Source organism: Sturnus vulgaris, chromosome 6, assembly GCF_052056855.1.
Source record: "Sturnus vulgaris isolate bStuVul1 chromosome 6, bStuVul1.hap1, whole genome shotgun sequence".
Classification (NCBI taxonomy): domain Eukaryota; kingdom Metazoa; phylum Chordata; class Aves; order Passeriformes; family Sturnidae; genus Sturnus; species Sturnus vulgaris.
Genome location: NC_142248.1, coordinates 27,089,794 through 27,107,550, shown reverse-complemented (window position 1 = coordinate 27,107,550; position 17,757 = coordinate 27,089,794). Strand labels below are relative to the sequence as shown.

At 40.1% G+C, this 17,757-nt stretch overlaps 1 protein-coding gene across 1 annotated transcript in view; it reads left to right on the top strand.

Moving 5' to 3' along the window:
- The first annotated feature begins 226 nt into the window (after nt 1-226).
- Nucleotides 227-17,757, top strand: part of SPTLC2 (serine palmitoyltransferase long chain base subunit 2) — a 72,950-nt gene continuing 55,419 nt past the window's right edge. The window contains exons 1-2 of the mRNA XM_014869809.2: nt 227-361; nt 11,301-11,495. Coding sequence (XP_014725295.2) covers nt 263-361; nt 11,301-11,495 — 294 coding nt within the window. The 5' untranslated portion in view covers nt 227-262. The remainder of the gene's footprint in view (nt 362-11,300; nt 11,496-17,757) is intronic.

Genomic DNA, 17,757 nt, shown 5'->3' with positions numbered 1-17,757 from the left:
CTCCGCCTCCCCACGGGCGTTCCGCTTTACGATTGGGCGAGCCCCTCCCTTCGCTTTGCTCTCCTCCCTCCCGGGTGCCGCGCGGGCTCTCATTGGGTCCCGGCGGCCCGCTTCGCACGCGCGCCGGCGCGTCTAGGCGGGGCCTGTCCCCGCGCGTGACGCCCGCGCCGGCCATTGGGGGAGCGCGGGTCGCGCTTCCGGTGCGGCGCGGCGCGGCCCGGCCGGGCGGGGGCGGCGGAGCGGGCGCGGCGGGGCCGGCGCCATGGAGCGGCCCGAGCGGCCCCGCGCCAACGGCTGCGGCGGTGGTGGCACCCACGGCGCGCTCCGCAACGGCTTCGTGCGCGGCCCGCCCGGCACCCAGGTGTGCGCGGAGGAGGGGGGCGCCGGGGCGGGCGGGGAGCGCGGCGGCGGGGCCCCGGGAGGTACCGAGGTGTGGCTGTGAGGGATGTCGGCAGAACCCAGGTGGTTTGGTTTGTATCGTCAGCCCTCGCCTGAGGAGCAAGGGCAGTGCCCGGGAGCTGCTCATTCACCGCACTAGTGGCGGCGTGGGAAATGACTGTCCCTGGACTCCCGGCTGTAACTTTACTGCAAGGCTTTTACTGGTGGCAGAGCTTTGAACTTAAACCTCGCTATAGCACAGTAGGTCCGTGGTTTAGAAGAAAAGGTTTTAGCAATTCTCCACCGCTGTTTGGTTGTTCCAGGTGCGACGCGTGGGGCTGTGGGTACGAGTAGCCCTGAGCAGGGACTTTCCTCTCGAGCAGAGTTGGAGGGTGGTGCAGCACTCACTGCCCGTCTGGCTCTATTAACGCCCTCTGATGAAAGTGTGTGTTCGTGCTTGCAGACTTCGGTTGTTTCTTGGCAAAACACTCAACTTTGGTGTTATAATGTAAGGAACTTAAAGGTTGTCATGAAGTCAGCCTCACCAGAAGGCAGTAGGTTATGTTTCCTTGAACACCTCAAGTTCAACATCATCTCTCCTGCTGCTTCTGTTTTTCAGTCCTCTGCTATCTCTTCTATTTTTTCAGTGAAGGCTTGTGCACTCACTGTGTGAACTGGATTGGGAACTGATGTAGGGTAAAACGAAACTTTTTTTCTCTGAGTTTTTTTAAACTGATTTTTGAGGATACTTGCTGTATTTCTCTGACTGCTTTGATGCTCATAGTCTTGCCCAGGCCCTTGGGAGATAGAGCGCAGTACTGGAAGTGAACAGATGGAGGGAGGTACAGTACCTTCATGTGGCAGCAGTGTCTGCTTGTACTGGCTCGGGGAGCCATGGCTTTGGTAGACTAGCCTTGTGCAAACACTAAGCTCTGCTGACTGTAAAACCTGACTTGTAAATCTTTGTAATAAGACAAAGCGTGATGATGGTGAGTTCTTCTGTGAGTGTTTTTCCCCACCTGTGCTTTCTAAAGAAGAAGGCCTCAATACAGTTATATTCTTCTACTTCAGAAGAATAGAAAATGGGGTAGGGAAGCATTTTCCATTTTCCTCAAGGACTTTCCTTGTTCACCTCTGTATCTGGAAAACGTGGGTGATGCAGCTTGTGAATGGGAAGAATCATAGATGTCAAACTGAGGAAGCTTAAAAACCTTGCTGGTTTATGAGATATTCTGTTCCCTTAGTAGCTTGTACGTGATACTATGTTCAGATATGTTTTGGAGACCTGAGGCATTTGAGATAACTATTTCTAAAGTGGGTCAGGGTTCACTGGAGAAGTGGTCATGAGAAATCTTACAAAAAACCCAAAGTGTAGTGGCACTGTAGTAGAGGATATAAGAAGAGTGCAGGAAAGTTTGATACCTTTCTGGCAGCTGCTTGATGGTCAAATAGACATTTATAATTAGGAGTATTACATTATTTTCTCTATAATTCTATGTGGGCCAACTTTCAGAGTGAGGGTCTGAATGTTAGAAGTGGACTGGAAGAAGCAGCTGTTTAGGAGAACTAATTATTTACAGCTTTCTCAGATAGCATCAGTGATGGTAAGCTGCCAAAAGATGTGTTTGCTGATATATCACAGATCTGGCTACTTGACTGGTCTTTTGCCTTTTCAATTTTGTTTTTTGGGCCTTTCTACAGAAGAAGGGAAACATGTGAGTGCTCACTTTGTGTTGAGTATATTTGTCTGTGTACATACACACTATGTACATGTCACATACACATACACATTTCAGCACTTGAGAATCTGTGACTAAGCAAGTACTAAAAAAGAGGCAGCTTACACAAAATAATGCAATTGTTACTTAGTAGGAAGAAAAAGCAAACAGAAAAGTAAGGATGTGGAGAAGAACTTTTTTGAGAAAGCCTTTCCTGGTTTTTCTGTGGGAAATAAGAGGCAAAATGAGATCTAGCTAAAATGATGGGAAGAGGAAGGGTAAGGAAAACCATCCCTTTAAAGAAATGTTGCAGTCATTGACAATTTATCTGGAAAACCATGGAGCTTCTGAGCTGAGACCTTAGAGTCGGGGCAGTGCTTTACCATGCCTTCCAGTAGGGCTTGATAGTGCAGGAAAGCTTTAGCCATTTTTAACTATGTGAAAAAAAAAGAAGTCCTCTTCTACCTAGGACGTTTCTGCTCAGGTTATCTATGTACTTTTTGAGGTTTTTTAATTCTTGATTTATGTTGTTTTGGAGATTTTTATCCTAAAAAAAAAAAAAAGCTTAAATTCAAAGGTTTCTATATGATACTTCCTCCACTAAGGGTGATATTTGACATAGAGTGGGTTCTCTACTGTTACTCCAGCATGAACAGAAGAGGGTGAAATTGTTTGCTTAATTTTCAAAGCAGTTCTTTCTGAACTGCTAAAGCTTTATGGTAAGAGGAAGGGAAACTTGCTGCCTACAAAAACTGTGCAGTAACAGACTTTGGCTACCTTGGAGATTAATGAAACATCATCGGTGACAAGGAAAGTGACCATTTGAAGTTAGAGTTCCAGCATAGTAAAAACATTCTCCTGAAATACTTAGATAAGTAAGAGCTCTTTGCTTTCCTGAGATGTCTTGTATTCAAATTACTTGGCTCCTGCTTGAAGTTAATCTGTTTAGAGATTGTTGCATTAACTGAATTTCAATCTCATTATGAACACCTTAATTAAAAGAGGTTGAAGAACCATATAGAAATTAAAAATTGTGGAATGTTGGAGAAAACTGACTTTTTCTGACTGTGTACAGTTAAGGGAGTTCATGGTTAGAAAGAATAGCAATTTGTGGATGAACTTAATATTGATTTAGAACTCTGGTATAATACTGCACTATGTAAGATAAAAGCCTGACGTCTCAAAGGGTATTGTCATGATGTGAGGAATTGAACATAGATAGGAGAAAGAGAGCAAATCTTACTGAAAGAGATGTGAAGTTACCTCTTGAAGTTGTGCATGATTGTGCTTTTTATGCCCTTCTGGTCTTTTGGGGAGAACTCTTTATATTGAGTTCAATATAAAAGTTATGTTTAGGAGCTGTCAAGACACTTGTGGGAATAATAAGTGGGGGGAAATTGTTTTTTCTTTCTGCAATGCAATTTAAAACTGAAGTGTATTTTTCCTTTGGAATGTTTTGCAAATGACTAATGGTTTTCCAATCCTGCATCTTAAAAGATTTTTCTTGCTTAGAATAGGGAGACTGGGACATCTTTAATGGGAGAAGATGTCCTTATTTTCCTAGATAATTTATTTGAATCCACCTATTATTGTGAACAAATTCTTAGTAATATTTTTTTTTTTTTACTCCTTAATTGAACTTTTCTCGTTAGAATGGTTCTGTTGTGTTTCTAGAAGTTAAAGAAGTACTCTCAACCTAAAAAAATAAAATTGGAATATAGGTTTTAGATATCAAGTTCTTAATTTCTGTTGTGTGCAGTATCTCCAAGTCAGTTAGATAGGAGCTGAAATGATATTAAAAATTTTTAATTTCCCTGATGTTTCTAGAAGGTTTTCAAATGCCATCCTATAGCAACTTCCAGATAACACGCATGCCTTTGTAAACAAGGTCTTGTTCTGCTTCCTCAGGAAGACAAGAAATAGTTTGGTTAAGAAAAGTGGGAGGACTGTGGGATTTGCATTCCTTTAAGACTGTCACAAGTCCTGAATTCTAACAGCTATTAAAATGCCCAGCATAGATATTTCTTTTCTGGAAGCTTTGGTGTGGACAGAAAACAGTTTGTGTAGTCTTGTGATTTGTGCTTGTTCTTCTTAAACAGAGCAAACTGCTTATAGGTTCATCTCGTGGGATGCTTCAGGATGCAGGGAAACAATGACTTCATCCTGATTTTTAAGATGGTTTTGCTGGAATTCAAGTTAGTGTAGTTTCTTTCGGAAAGCACACTTAAGACGACTGCAGCAGATAGCGCAAGTTCTTGCTACGAGTGATTTAGTGGTAGCAGTGACGTGAATCTTGTTTCAGATGAAAGTTAGTATAAGTGTATTAAGTAACTACCCTATCCACTGGTATAAAAAGGAATTGGAGTACAGACTTGTGAGGTTTTTTCATATCTGTGTGCAAATTTTAAAGTATTTCTGATGGAAAAAAATTATCTTGAGAATCTAAATCTCATTAACTTCTTCATGAAGCAGTGGTTGTTCCCCCTCATTCAACATTTGGGAGACTGCATCTTGCAAATGGTGTCCAGTTTTGAGCTTCTCAGAAAGATGTTGGTATAACCACATCAATCTGTATATCCAGTGCAGGTCCCCAAGAAATGAGGAGGCTGCAAGAGATGGGTTTGCACAACCTTAGGAAGAGAGAAGGCTTAACTAGCTGTCTGCAGGATATAGAAAAAATGGGGCCAGACTCTTGGAAACATGTGGCAATAGTATGAGAGGCAACACATGTAGTTTGGAGGAATGGGAGGTTTTGATTGCACAGAAGGAAAATAATTTTTCCCACGAGGGTGGTAAAATACTGGAAGAAGTTGCCCAAAGGGATTGTGAAATCTCCATCCATAGAGGAATTCAAGACTGTTGGATGTGGCCCTTGGCAACCTGTTGTAATTAGCCCTGCTTTGAGTTGGGGCTTGGACACAATGGCCACTGGAGGTGTCTTCCAACCTTGGTTATTCCATGGTTACAGGGGTGACCTCGTGGACTGCAGGAGAGTTTGTCCAGGCTTAGACATTAGCATTTAATCCCCAAACCCCTGTAAAAATGGGCACCTGAGGGCTTATAGCAGGTACTCTGAGGCTTACATCAGACCTGAGCAAAGAAATCACTAGTTTCTGACTCTTGATTGGTTTTATGATTGACTGTATTTATTATGTCAGTAACATAAAACTGAAGTGAGAAGAAAGTTGTCTGATCTAAAAAAGACTGCAACCTTGTTCAGGTATTTTAATTGACAGAACTCTTTTATTTTTGAAAAAATGTGCCCGTGCACAACGATCTTTTGCTACTACCGAATTCAATTATAAAAGACTGTAAGCCTTTGTGGAAGGAATAACTACTCAACATTTTCCCTGGCTAAATGAATATTTGAGGCCATCATATTAAATTAGTAAGCATAGTGCCAGTGTTGTACTTGTTGAGAATTTGTGTGTCTGTCTTGGTATAAAAATAAACGCCTATGGTAGCTGCTGATATGATGGGCTTCTCTTAGATTTGAATATGTGCTCCTGAGAAATAAGTGACATGTTAAAATCTGTATTTGGACTGCTATTTCAAGTTTAGCTGGTGATAAGCCTTATATGCTCTAAGAAATTGTTATAAATATATGCAAGTTAATTTTTTTAATTATATCTACTTGAGTGTTATATTGTATTTTTCTGTCTTAATTGTGCAACAGAAACAAGGGTTTTTCTAAATTTCATGTTTTCAGTTTGTTCGGGGACAAAAGCTTTATCTGAATTACCTACTGAATTCAGTTTCTCTAGGTGGAACGTAAAACACTGGCCCATGTTCCATGAGGTTTCCAGATTTTTGTTTTGCCATCATTAAGAAATTAATCATAGAAAAAGAACTGTTTTTAATTCAAATGTATAGTTTTGAAGAATACTCATACTTGAGAAAACAAGAGTTGGAAAGTGTAGGAAGTAATGGGGTTTAATGTCTATAAAAATGAGAGCAAATTCTTAAATACGTCAGGAAATGCTTTCAGTATCTTAGAGCCTGGAGACTGACAGGTTAGGGAAGCACTGCAGACCTGTCATGTCTTTGGAAATCTTTATTGTAAGTCATATTTAGTATTCTGTATCCCTGAAATCTGCTGAACGTAATAGATAAAGTTACACATGAGGTTTAAGGTAATTTAAGGTAAAGTGTCAGAGAAATAGTATATTCTCATTAGAATTCAAATTCTGCCTATAGGTAGCAAGCAAAAAACCCCAAGTTTAATTGCATCCTTTACTTGCTAATGGGGGGCAGTGGAGAACTCAGACCCAAACAACTTTTAAAGATTGTGAAGTTTTACACTGCTTTTGTAGATGTGGTAAGTGCATCTTAAACAAGGATTGTCAAATTTGTTATGACTAATTGTAAATAAAAATATTTAATAATACCTATCAAGAAGAACAAATCTTTAATTAAAGATATACTCTTAAAGTCTATTTTATAAAACAAGTTTATTTCCTGTGGGTTTTTTTAAAGCTTAAAATATAATTCAAACCAGTTAATTCTAATTTTGGTAATAAACACGTGTTTTTTTTACCCATGCAACAGTCTGAGATTTGAAGTCTAAGCAAAGCAGTGCAAGGAAAAAGGCTAGAGGTGACAGTAAAACTACCACAGAAAATCTAACAGTTTAGAGTAGCTACCTTCATGGAATTCCCCCTGCTGTGGTTTCTGTAGTGCTGATTTCCTCAATCCTTTGTAATGATTGTGACCACTTTTGCATACAGAGGCACACTCATGGATGTGGTCTTTCATAGTGTGTTTCTAAAAATAGAAGCGGCAAACCTGTTAGCAAAATTTCTGCAGCATGTGTGGTATGTGGCAATGAGAAGCTACTGAATTTTAATAAGAATTTAGCAAAGTTGTATTCTGGCATAAATAATCTTTTTAATGTGTTTACATAAAGTCTGCCAGGTTCTGAATTTGTTCTTCCTGTCAGCATGAAATGAAATGGCCTCTTTAATACAGAGTGCTGGACCTTTCCCAGGGTAGCAGCAATAAGCAGTTACTGTGTACTGCTCTCGTACTGTGTGCAGCATGTATTGCACTTGGAGCGTCTTCTCTCCCTAAAGTGCATGCCTGCAGTGCTAGGGGTGTGCCCAGAGTCCTGTGTGTTGTCTACAGTAGAATCTGCAAATGTTCCCACATTTGTGCATGGCTTTTGTCTTCTCACTCACAAAGGATACAGAGAGCATCCAAAGGAAGGCTACAGAGATGGTGAAAGGATCTAGAAGGAAAGCTTTACCAAGAGTCACTGAGGTCACTTGGTCTGTTCAGCCTGGAGGAGACTGAGGGCACACCTCATTGCAGCTGCAGCATCCTCAAGAGGGGAAGAGGAGGGGGAGGTACTGATCTCTTCAATCTGGTGGCCAGTGACAGGACCCAAGGGAAGGGCATAAAGCTGTTCTGGGGCAGGTTTAGGTTGGATATTAGAAAAAACTTCTTCACCTAGTGAGTGGTCAGGCACTGGAACAGGGAAGTGGTCACAGCACCAAACCTGCTGACAGAGTTCAAGAAGCTCTTGGCCAACTCCCTCAAATAGATGGTGTGACCCTTGGAGTTGTACTGTGCAGGGCCAGGAGCAGGACTCGTTAGTCCTTTTGGGTCCAACTCAGTACATTCTGTGATTATCATCAGACTCTGATGTGTTTTGCTTAGACCAGTGGAGTCCTTTCTAGCAGTAGCTGTGTGATTCTGCTTCTGCTGCTCAGTAACTGCTATAAAACTGTTTCATGTGATTTCAAATCAGCTTCTCCAAGAGTTTGGCCCAGCACAAGCATTACCTGTGGCTGGTTCTTTGCTGCCCTCTGTAACCAGCTGAGCTGTGCTCTCTGATTCTCCTGCAGCTGAGTTTCTTAATGTGATGGTGCTCTTCTGCATACGTGTACTCTGCACAGTACAGGAAAGAGAGGTGTAGGTGAGCATACAGGTACTTTCTTTGAACCATGTGTTTAAGTGAACTCTGACTTTTCTTTGTACTTGGATATGCTGTATATTCTACTTCAAAGGTCATAGCTCACTTTATGATCATAAGGCTTGTTGAAGTCATAAAAGTCTTAATCTTCTGTGCCTTTTTGTCCTCCCGGTAAAAGGAAATTAAGCACTGAACTGTAGGCACCTTGTTTCTCAGTCTCTGGAACTAAAACTGGTGTTCTTTTGCAGCAGTTTTGGAGCTTGCAGCATATAAACCTTCATTGGAAGGCTAATGTGTGGATTTATAAGGCATTCTTAGAAAAACAAATAGGCTTGTATTTAATGTGACTACAAATGTCTCTTCTGTTGTCAAATTCTAGAGGTTTTTTTTATAGTCATATGCTTCATGAGGAGTTTGTGGAATTGCAATCAGTCTTTAATTTTTTGATTCAGCTAGGATGACACAAGCTTCTCAGCTGATGTGCAAATTTAAGGATGTATTAGCACATAGGTGGAAGAACACTGAGAAGTGAAATTGATTGAAGTATAGGTTGAATCAATACAGGTATTCCTAAAACAGCCTTTCTTAGTGAAATATTGGGATTGCCCATATCGAATAGGTTTTTTAGTTTTAGCATTTGTTACAAGCACAGCCACCCCCAAAGACTTGAAAAAATGTTTTTATTCCGATTAAGTTTGCATATAGATTTGGGTCTCTATTTTTTTTTTTTTTCAGTAACTACTTTTTGGTGTTTGGTAACCTCAGATCCATTATCTTAGGATGTAGCCTTTCATCTCCTCCAGATGAACTTCCAGTTACCTGGGAAAGACATGAGAAGCTTTGATGTGTTCTCTAGTTATTCAATACTAGGTAATTTGTGAAATAGTCACTACCAGTTTTCTGTCTGCTTATCCACAAATCAGGTGCTGGTAGGCAGGCACAGGTGGCAGGTATGTAGTGTGCCTGCTCCTGAGCAGCTGCTATCACAGCCTGATCTGACAGTGTGAGGATGCAAACTTCAACTTGTAATTCCCCAGGCTGTGAAACTGTGGTGGTCAGAGCTTTGGTGCATGATCTTTCTTGTATCTGGATGCAACAAAATTCTATAGTTTTGTGAACAGGAGCCATAGTGATACAGTTAAGCAATCCTGAGAGTAATAGAGAAGAGGCGGCTTCCATGATTTTTCCTTTGCAGTGTTGGCTCACTGATTCTGTCACTGTCATGGTGCTGCTGCCCTTCCTCTCTCTCTAAAAGCTGCTGCTTCCTGTTTGCTGAGCTCTCTCTATGACTGTAAGGACTGTTATGGTCTAATGCATAACCTTCTACAAACGATTATATTTTCAACATGGATTGGTTCAGTGTTGAAGGGATGCTATGCTGATAATCAGATTTAGTTGCTTTAGTTGTGCAAGCTGGAGGCTGGTACAGATGGCTCAAAGTGGGAGTGAGTGGGGCAAGGGTAGTTTCTTCGGCCAGCATGAAGAGAACAGTGTATGAACCTTTGGCCTGCATTAAAGCCTTAAATTGCCAGTACTTGAGCTGTAGTAAGTAAGTGTTCCTACACCTGTGCCAAAGCCATGGTAATTTTCTACCTTAACCTACCAGTGTATGCAGTATGTTCTTGGAAATAATACTTCAGTATTAAACCTGGCCTCAAAGCACTGCAGGTTAGTTACTTGCATCTGTCTTTAAGTGCTGCTGCTAAAAAAGAAGTTCCTACTCTGTCTTAGCTATTTTGTTTCCATACTTAGACGTATTCTTGTCCTCAGAGCTATGGTGACCAAAGCAAGGATTTGCTTTGCTTAAAACTGTGTCAGCAGAAGGGAAGAGTTAGGAATCAGGAGGGAAGGTGCTGTTGTGGTTTATATGTGGTGACTGCATAGCTCTAGCATAATTGTATTGCTAAGAGCAGCCCCTTGCTTCTGAAAAATTGCTTTCACGATATTTATGACGGATTTGAAATACAGACTTACTCCAGCGCCTGAGATGAGCAGGTATCACTTTCCAAATAATGCAGTGTCTGGTGATGCCAGCAAGTATGTGTGCCTTATTAATTCATCAACTGTTGTAGAGGTTAGTATGATTCTACCTTACTTTTCCGTATGATGAGTGACATAGGCAAGTAACTGGTTTTATTCTGTCTGCTGGCTCAGACTCCTCAGGAATGATTTGCCATTGTCTTTTCTTGATGAATTTAGGTTCAATCTCTTTCCTAAGTGTTGTTGTTTCTTTGATTAGTACATTTTAAGAAATACATTTCTTATTTTTATATGTATTTGATGCTACACAAAGGGGATTTATGTCTTGTAGAGTCTTCTTTCATATGTACCTATTCTATTATTGTGCAGCCATTCTATAACATAGCCATTCAGAAAGCAATTTGCATCTAATGGCTAGATTTCCATGTTTTCATTCATTGACTTATGAGATCTCATCTTTAACTTAACAATTTGAAAAAACAGTCTAGTTAAAACCATGATCTTTTCCCTCAGTGTTAATATTGGGTGAGCACTTGCCTTGTAGCTGTGAAGTTTTTCTGTTATAGTTGCAAATATTGCATCTTCCAGTAATTATACTTGAGACAGACCTGCTGTATGCACTAGGCAGCTAGTAAATCTACCTTTATATGACATATAAGTAGCAAGATGACTTTTAGCATGGATTTTATGCAGAAAGCCATGCTTTGTTCTGTATGCTGACATATATGCTGTGTTGAGAGTATATACAATGACTTATTTGTCTGTGGTGTCATGTCTGCCTCATGGATGAGTGCAGTGTTTCTATCAGCGTCTTAGGCTAACAGCTACAGAGACACATGGATTATGATTGTTTTGTTACACTAATATAGGCTTCCAAGTCTGAGAATATGTTGTTTAGATCGATAAAACTATTACTTTCTATTTTGTTTTTCTCTGTAGTAATCCTGAGATGCGTCACTGTTCTGTTACTTGTGCCCTCTTGGTGAAGGCACTCTTTTCATTTTGGTTTGCCTAGATGTAAGCAATGCTCTGTATGTAGCTTTGAAAACTAAATATTTTAATGAGATGTTAGATTAAACTGCCCTGGATTGGTAACTGTGACGTGGGTTATATGAGCAGCTTGGCATCTTCATATATGGAGGCTGGTAGTATTTATCCGTAAAGGCTGAACTTAGCTGTAAGCAGATTTTGCTGAGTGGTGAGGGGTGCAGAGCCTAAAACTGACCACAGGGCTGGGGACTACTCTGAAATGTCTATCTGCCTTTTTTCAATTAATACCTCAACTGCCTCTCTTTAAATCTTTACTATAGATAAATCATATTGTGCACAATGGAGGATTATACAAAAGGCCTTTCAATGAAGCTTTTGAAGAAACACCTATGCTGGTTGCTGTGCTGACCTATGTAGGCTATGGTGTTCTCACTCTCTTTGGATATCTGCGAGATTTCATGCGGCAGTGGAAGATTGAGAAGTGTCAAAATGCAACAGAAAGAGAAGAACAGAAGGTAACCACTGGGAAATAATGTTTGATGGGAAATGATGTGGCTGAGGCTTGAGTGTTTCTTTGAGGAGAAGAGGTGTTCAAAGTTTTCTGCTGTTTTCCTTGTCTTCTGGATGCCCCAAATAATATACAAGTAATGCCGTGTCGTAAAAAATTGTTTCTTTTGAGTTATTTTTCCTCAGAGCAGTTCCTCATCTGTCTCAGTGCAAAGTTGCATCAACAGTTATATCAATGTGCTGAAAGCTCCTCTAGTTGCAGAAACAAGAATTTGGGGAAGAGAGACTGCATGTTCCAGCATCAGTACCTGAAGAAAGGCTCTGGTTTTAGTTTGACATCATGGGAGGCTTTCTGATGCTGCTCTGGTGGCTGAGTTTTGATTCAGAAAGGTTATTTATTCTCTTTATCTGAAGCAGTTGTAAAGAAAAGCTTGTGGGTCAGATCCAGAGCAAAAGCTGTATAACTTCAAATTCTTTTGGAGTCCAGAACACTAGCAGGCTAGCTGGTGAGTAATTTGAGGTACTGATTTGTGGCTCACTGATAGTGATTACAAAGAATTAATTCATGTTAAGACCTATTCACAAAAGCTTCTGTTACCAGGTGAAAGGTCTTGCCTGCTTCAGTAGTTAGCCTGGAATAGATAATTCTGATTTTCAGTACTTGTAAATTATCTTTAGAGATCTTTATTCCCCACAAGAGTTAATTGTGTTTAGGAAGCTACTGTTGAAACATGAAGTTCACAAGCTATTTTCTTGCAAGATTTTAATGTGAGCCCTCTTAGAAGAGTGTGACTACCAATGAGCTTTCTCCAAAGGTATTACTCTTGCTGATTTGGGTTCTGTTTTTCTCAACTGCTTTGGAGAGCCAATGTGGCTAATAAAATATTATGGGAGTTTCTTTTCCAGTTGCTGATTTCTGGTTTTCTGTGCAGCCACACAAGCAGTTGGCTAGCAGAAAATAGGGGGGCAGAAAGGACATCTCAGTAAAGGAAACAAATATGCAAGGGTGGCAGGGAGGAACTAAAAAAGGGAAGGCTCTAAAGAGCCTTTTTTTGGAGACAGCACTGGAATAAAGTGCATGTCTTTTTACAGTAGTTAGCTAAGGACCAGTGCCTAAAATTACCTCACAGTAGCTTCTTTCTTTGAACGTTGTGAGGTAGAATTAAGCAGATTGGTAATAGGGCACTAAATTCCAAAACAGAAGCATTCTTACAGGAGTGTTTAATGAGTAAAAGGCATTTCATATTGGTTAAAAGGACAGGCATTTAAATTTATTTCCAAAACTGACTTCTGGAACATGAAAATAAAAACCTTGGATCCCTTTCAATAGTTAAAATATCTGATTAAGAATACTGGTAAAATCTCAACTTGAAACTTGATGTGTTCATTAGTGTTTTTGAGCTACTTTGGTTTATGACACTTGAGAACATGACACACGTTTTGTGTCATGAAACGTGACACATGTATTTTTCTGTGTATAAAGCAGAAGTTGATACAGCAGAGAACAGTCAAAACAGTTGCAGAAAACTTCCAAGACATTATAATAAAAGTTTAAATATTGGTACATATTAATGATATTGAGGATTATGAAGGAGTGACTGAAGTGTTGGTGCAGTTACTCTATGCTGTAATTGTTACATTTCTTTTGCATGGTTGTTGTGAAGCGTTTGTCCTGTTTCAGTGTGTAAGGACTGCTTACAGCTGCCCTTTTCTGTAGGAGCAGTCATGGCTTTTACATGAATGAGTGTAAAAAAGGGGGCAGTAGGCCTAATTCAGTAACACATTATTGATATTAGGCTCTCACTAAAGGTTACCACAGAGGTCCTTGAAGCACAGAGATTGTTAGCGAAAGATTATTCTATTCCTAAAAGAAATGTAGCCTTGAATTATTTTATAAATTATCTCAGCATTGCATCTTACCCTGAAAGACATTATCTTAACAAGTATGCCTTCTGGACAGCTGAATTGAGACTCTTTCAGTTTCTGTGTCGGTTATGGCTTCCAAGAAGAAATGCACATGTTTTGGTTTTGTTTTGTTCATAGAATGTCTGTGGATGGAGCTAATAAGAACTGCCAGTGAATATTGCGTAAGAATGAGATATAGGAAATCCTGTTTAAAGTTTTGATGTTGAAGAAATCTCAGCTTAGTGTACTTCCCCAAATCATATCTCTAGCACTTAGATTGTAATAGCTGCTTCTGATATCAGACAAATAGAAAAGCAATCATGTGAGGTCTAGAACATACAGTACTTATCCTCACCCTTTGCTACTTTAAGCTTTGTTTGCTTGCAAATGAATTGATGAGAGCACGTTTTAGCATGTTTAGTGTGGGAGCCCATTTTGATGCAGGAGGTGGAGGGGAGGTGTGTGCTCAGTTGCTTGTTTTGAAATTATTTTCTCCAATATTTGAGTCTCTTTGCTGGATGACAGCCCAGTTACCTTTTGGTAAGGGAATGCAGGTACTAGTGTGCAGAAAAAGCTCAAAACTCAACTGCTTATTATTATTAATACATGCAAATCAGAGAACTCCTGTGATTACACTGGGGTGCTTTCTGGCAGATTTGTGGAAATTTTCCCTCTGTGTGGAAAGTAACATTTTTATTATTGAAATTCTGAAGAGCCCACTAGGTTATTATGATTTTTTAAAGTGTCAAGCAAAAGGATTAACCTTACCTTTTTGAAATAGCTTGTAATTGCAGAGGTGAAAAATTACAAAATCACGTAGTATGAGGAAATATTTTATCAAGGGCTGAATGAACCTATTCTGAAAATGATAGAATTGAAGTATATGGATTTTCTGTGGTGTGTTTCTGAAGGTGATTACATTTAAAAGCATAAACTTAGGTCCAAAATAATATTCAAAGCAAACACGAGGAAAAGACTCAGTTTTTATGTGTTATGGAGGGCACTTTATTTCAGTGGAGCAAGTCCTTCCTTAAATTGTCACTTAATAGTATATTCTTATTCTGCATCATAACTGGAAAACTGCAAGTGACCAAACTAATTTAAAAAGTGGAGCAGGATTTTGAACAGGTTTGAATTACAACTGTCTCTGATGGCAGGTAAATTCCTTGGAATTTATTAGAGGCATGCATTGATATGAATGATTCCAGGAAAGCCTAATATTCATTCATTGTTGAAACACAAAAGGGTGAAGAGGGACAGACTTTGCTAGTACTGATTTCCAGGAAATAGTTTCATGGGTTTTGGCTTTGCTTAAAATATATCCAGCGGAGCTTTTCCTGGAAACCAGTGTTGTGTAGCACGTCCTCTCTGAAGCATTACTGGTCTGTTATAGGCATGAGTAAATGGCAAGATTAACAATTACCCTGGAATCAGTTTATGCATACCCAGTTAATTGTGCTGTCTGGTCATACAGTATAGTTAAATCTGCAAAATGCTTCCAGGATTTTACAGGCCAGATGAAAATCACTTTTACCTTTCCTCCAGTCTGATTTGCCTGTTGATTGCTTTACATATTTTGTGTTTGGGAGCGGCCGTAAATGGGGCTAGTAACTCTCTAATATACTGCTCCATGCTTTGTAGTTTGCCCAGTTAGTGTGTTTCTAGCATCTGGAGTTTTCAAACACATGTTCACAGGAGTCGAGCTGTAGGAGTATTTCAGGGGCAGTAAACTGGAGTCGTTTGTTCTATGCGTTGTCTTAGCATCTGTGTAGCTCAGCAGAGGCCTCCTGATGATACAAACGCTACCCACAGTTATTGCTTCACTTTTCTTGACTCATGTAACAGCGAGATGAAACTAGTCTTTCTCCTTCCTTTTAGAAGCCTGAAATTTGTTGCAATTGTCTGCTAGTTTTCTGTTCAGAGTCAGTTATGTGTTACCAGAGAGCACATTATGCGAATTGCAGATAAGCCCTGCTGGTGCTCATAGCACCATTTGTTAGCTTAGGTGCAATGCTGTGAAAACTTGGCTCTAAAAGTAGCATAATCGCTGCATTTGCATGTCCCTGTGCCCTGAGCTAAAGGCTACAAAGCTCTCATTATGACCTTCACTTGTTGCAATATTAATTTGGAGTATGATGAAATAATGGATTCCCAAATCACCTATGCTAAGGTGTTGCACCCCAAGGGAGAATTTTATTCTTCCCTTGATTGGCTGTGCTTTTCATTGAAGTTGTTGTACTTTTCAGGCTTCTGGGAGACCACTAGTATGTCGGTTTCTTCATCAGACATCCCCTCATTAATAGGGAATATGTTCTAGGCTGAAATTGACATGAATAGAGCTGTTTGGGATTTTTTTAGCTCCATAAATGAAAGCACTTGCTGCTTTTGCTCCCTCTTGTGAGTCCAGTGTTGCAGTTGTTTGACTCTTTTATCCAAAGCTTGCTCAAAGAAGCAACTCCCAGTATATTTCTCCTCTGAATGAAACTGTTTCATCTTAGACTGATTTTCTTAGTGACCCTTACAGCTAGGAATAGTGTTGGATCTGAAATAAGATGAGAACTTGATAGAAAAATAACAAGATCTGAAGGCCATTTAAAGGTGACATAGGTTGCTTCCAGCCCAGGACGCTGTTGCAGCAGAGCACTGTGGCTGCATGTGTCAAAAATTTGAAATCACGGAATATGCTAAGTTGGAAGGCGCCCACCAGGACATTGAAGTCCAGCTCTTAGGCCTGCACAGGACATCCCAGACAGTCACACCATGTGCCGAGAAGGTTTCCAAACTTCTCGATCTCTGTCAGACTTTGTGCTGTGACAACTTCCCCTTGGGAGCCTCTTCCAGTGCCCTCTGGGTGAAAAGTATAGATTGATAGAGTTCATCCCTCCCTTCCTCCCCAGGTGTTGGGTTTTTTTTTTGTTTGTTTGTTTTTTTGGGGTTTTTTTTGTTCAAAGATTAAAAACATTAAAATAGCATAAGGAATTCAGGTGATCTTTTTGTTGTACTATCTACTCTTCATCTGGAATGCCACACTGTGGAAGGATGGAGGAGGTAAACAAACAAATCAACCAACCCCCAAATCAACCAGCAGACCATCTGCTCCTGTATTCCAGCTCCAAAAGAGGGCTCTGAAACTCCAGAAGTCAGTATCAGTTTATAAAGGCATAATATCCTTACCCTTTGTTTTTTGCATTCTCAGATGCATGGGTCATGAGAACCCCTCAGTGGGGTTAGGATAACTGAGGAAACAGACAATCCTTTTTTGCATTATGCCAAGATAACACTTCCTGCTTGTCCTATTCCAAGGAACTTTTTCATGAGACCTATCTGAGGATGGTTTGTTGGAGTGAGCAGTACGTGTATAGATAACAGAGGAGTAGACAGTGTGCTGATACCTACACTTAAAGCCCTTTACTATAATCCTACAACTTCATATCCCGAAAAACTAAAGCTAGTGTCCCATATTAAACCTTAATTCCCTTACCCATAATTTATTCCTTGAATTCTTGTTGACTTTTAAAACATATTTTTTCCTTATCATAATCTGTTTAGAGAACTTCTCTATTTCACAGTAACTTTAAATTTAGTTTTAATGCTGACTTTTAAGATCACGCCTGTGTTACATATGCTGGTGGTGCCAGCTTATTGTAGGTGATTGTCCTTATCTCACCAGTTAAGCTTGTTACTGTTCTGGCTTTGTCAGCTTGAGTTTCAAAAGAAAACTCATCTGATGAGTAATCTGAAGCGGGATTGGGCTATATCAACCCAGGCATACCTGCTTGAGTTGGTATAATGACTCATTTCCAGCCTCCCCCTCCTAGCCAAGAACCTCGGCTAAAATATCAATTGTTTCTTGGCTCACATAGTTGGTGTGCTTGGATAACTATTGCAAAGCTGAGCTCTTGTTAAGAGGAGTCGAAAATACTTAGAATCATCTCAGTAGATTATAATTAGATTTAACAAGTTTCTCAAGTATTGATCTTCTAATGTGCCAGGGTTTCTTTCTGATCTCACTTCCCCCACCCCTCTACGAGTAACATAGCAGAGGGTTTGAAACCATTGTAGATAATTATTTTGATTTTGTGACATGAATTGCAACAGGAAGATGGAAGAAATAATTGCCCTTCTGTGCATCTTAGGTCCTAGAAATTTTATTCCCACCGTCTGTCTTTGAAAAAGTACATACCTGTGATTCTCTGAAAGAGTGATTGCTAGCTAAATTTGGGTTGTTTTTCCATCGTTGAAATGACGGAAATTAACGTCTTTGTGCCTTTTTGGCTCAGGCAAATCAGAAATGTGTTTAGGTGCAACTGTATCTGCTCGCCAAAAGTTGGCACTTTTGGGCTTGATCTTTTCTATGTAGCTGCT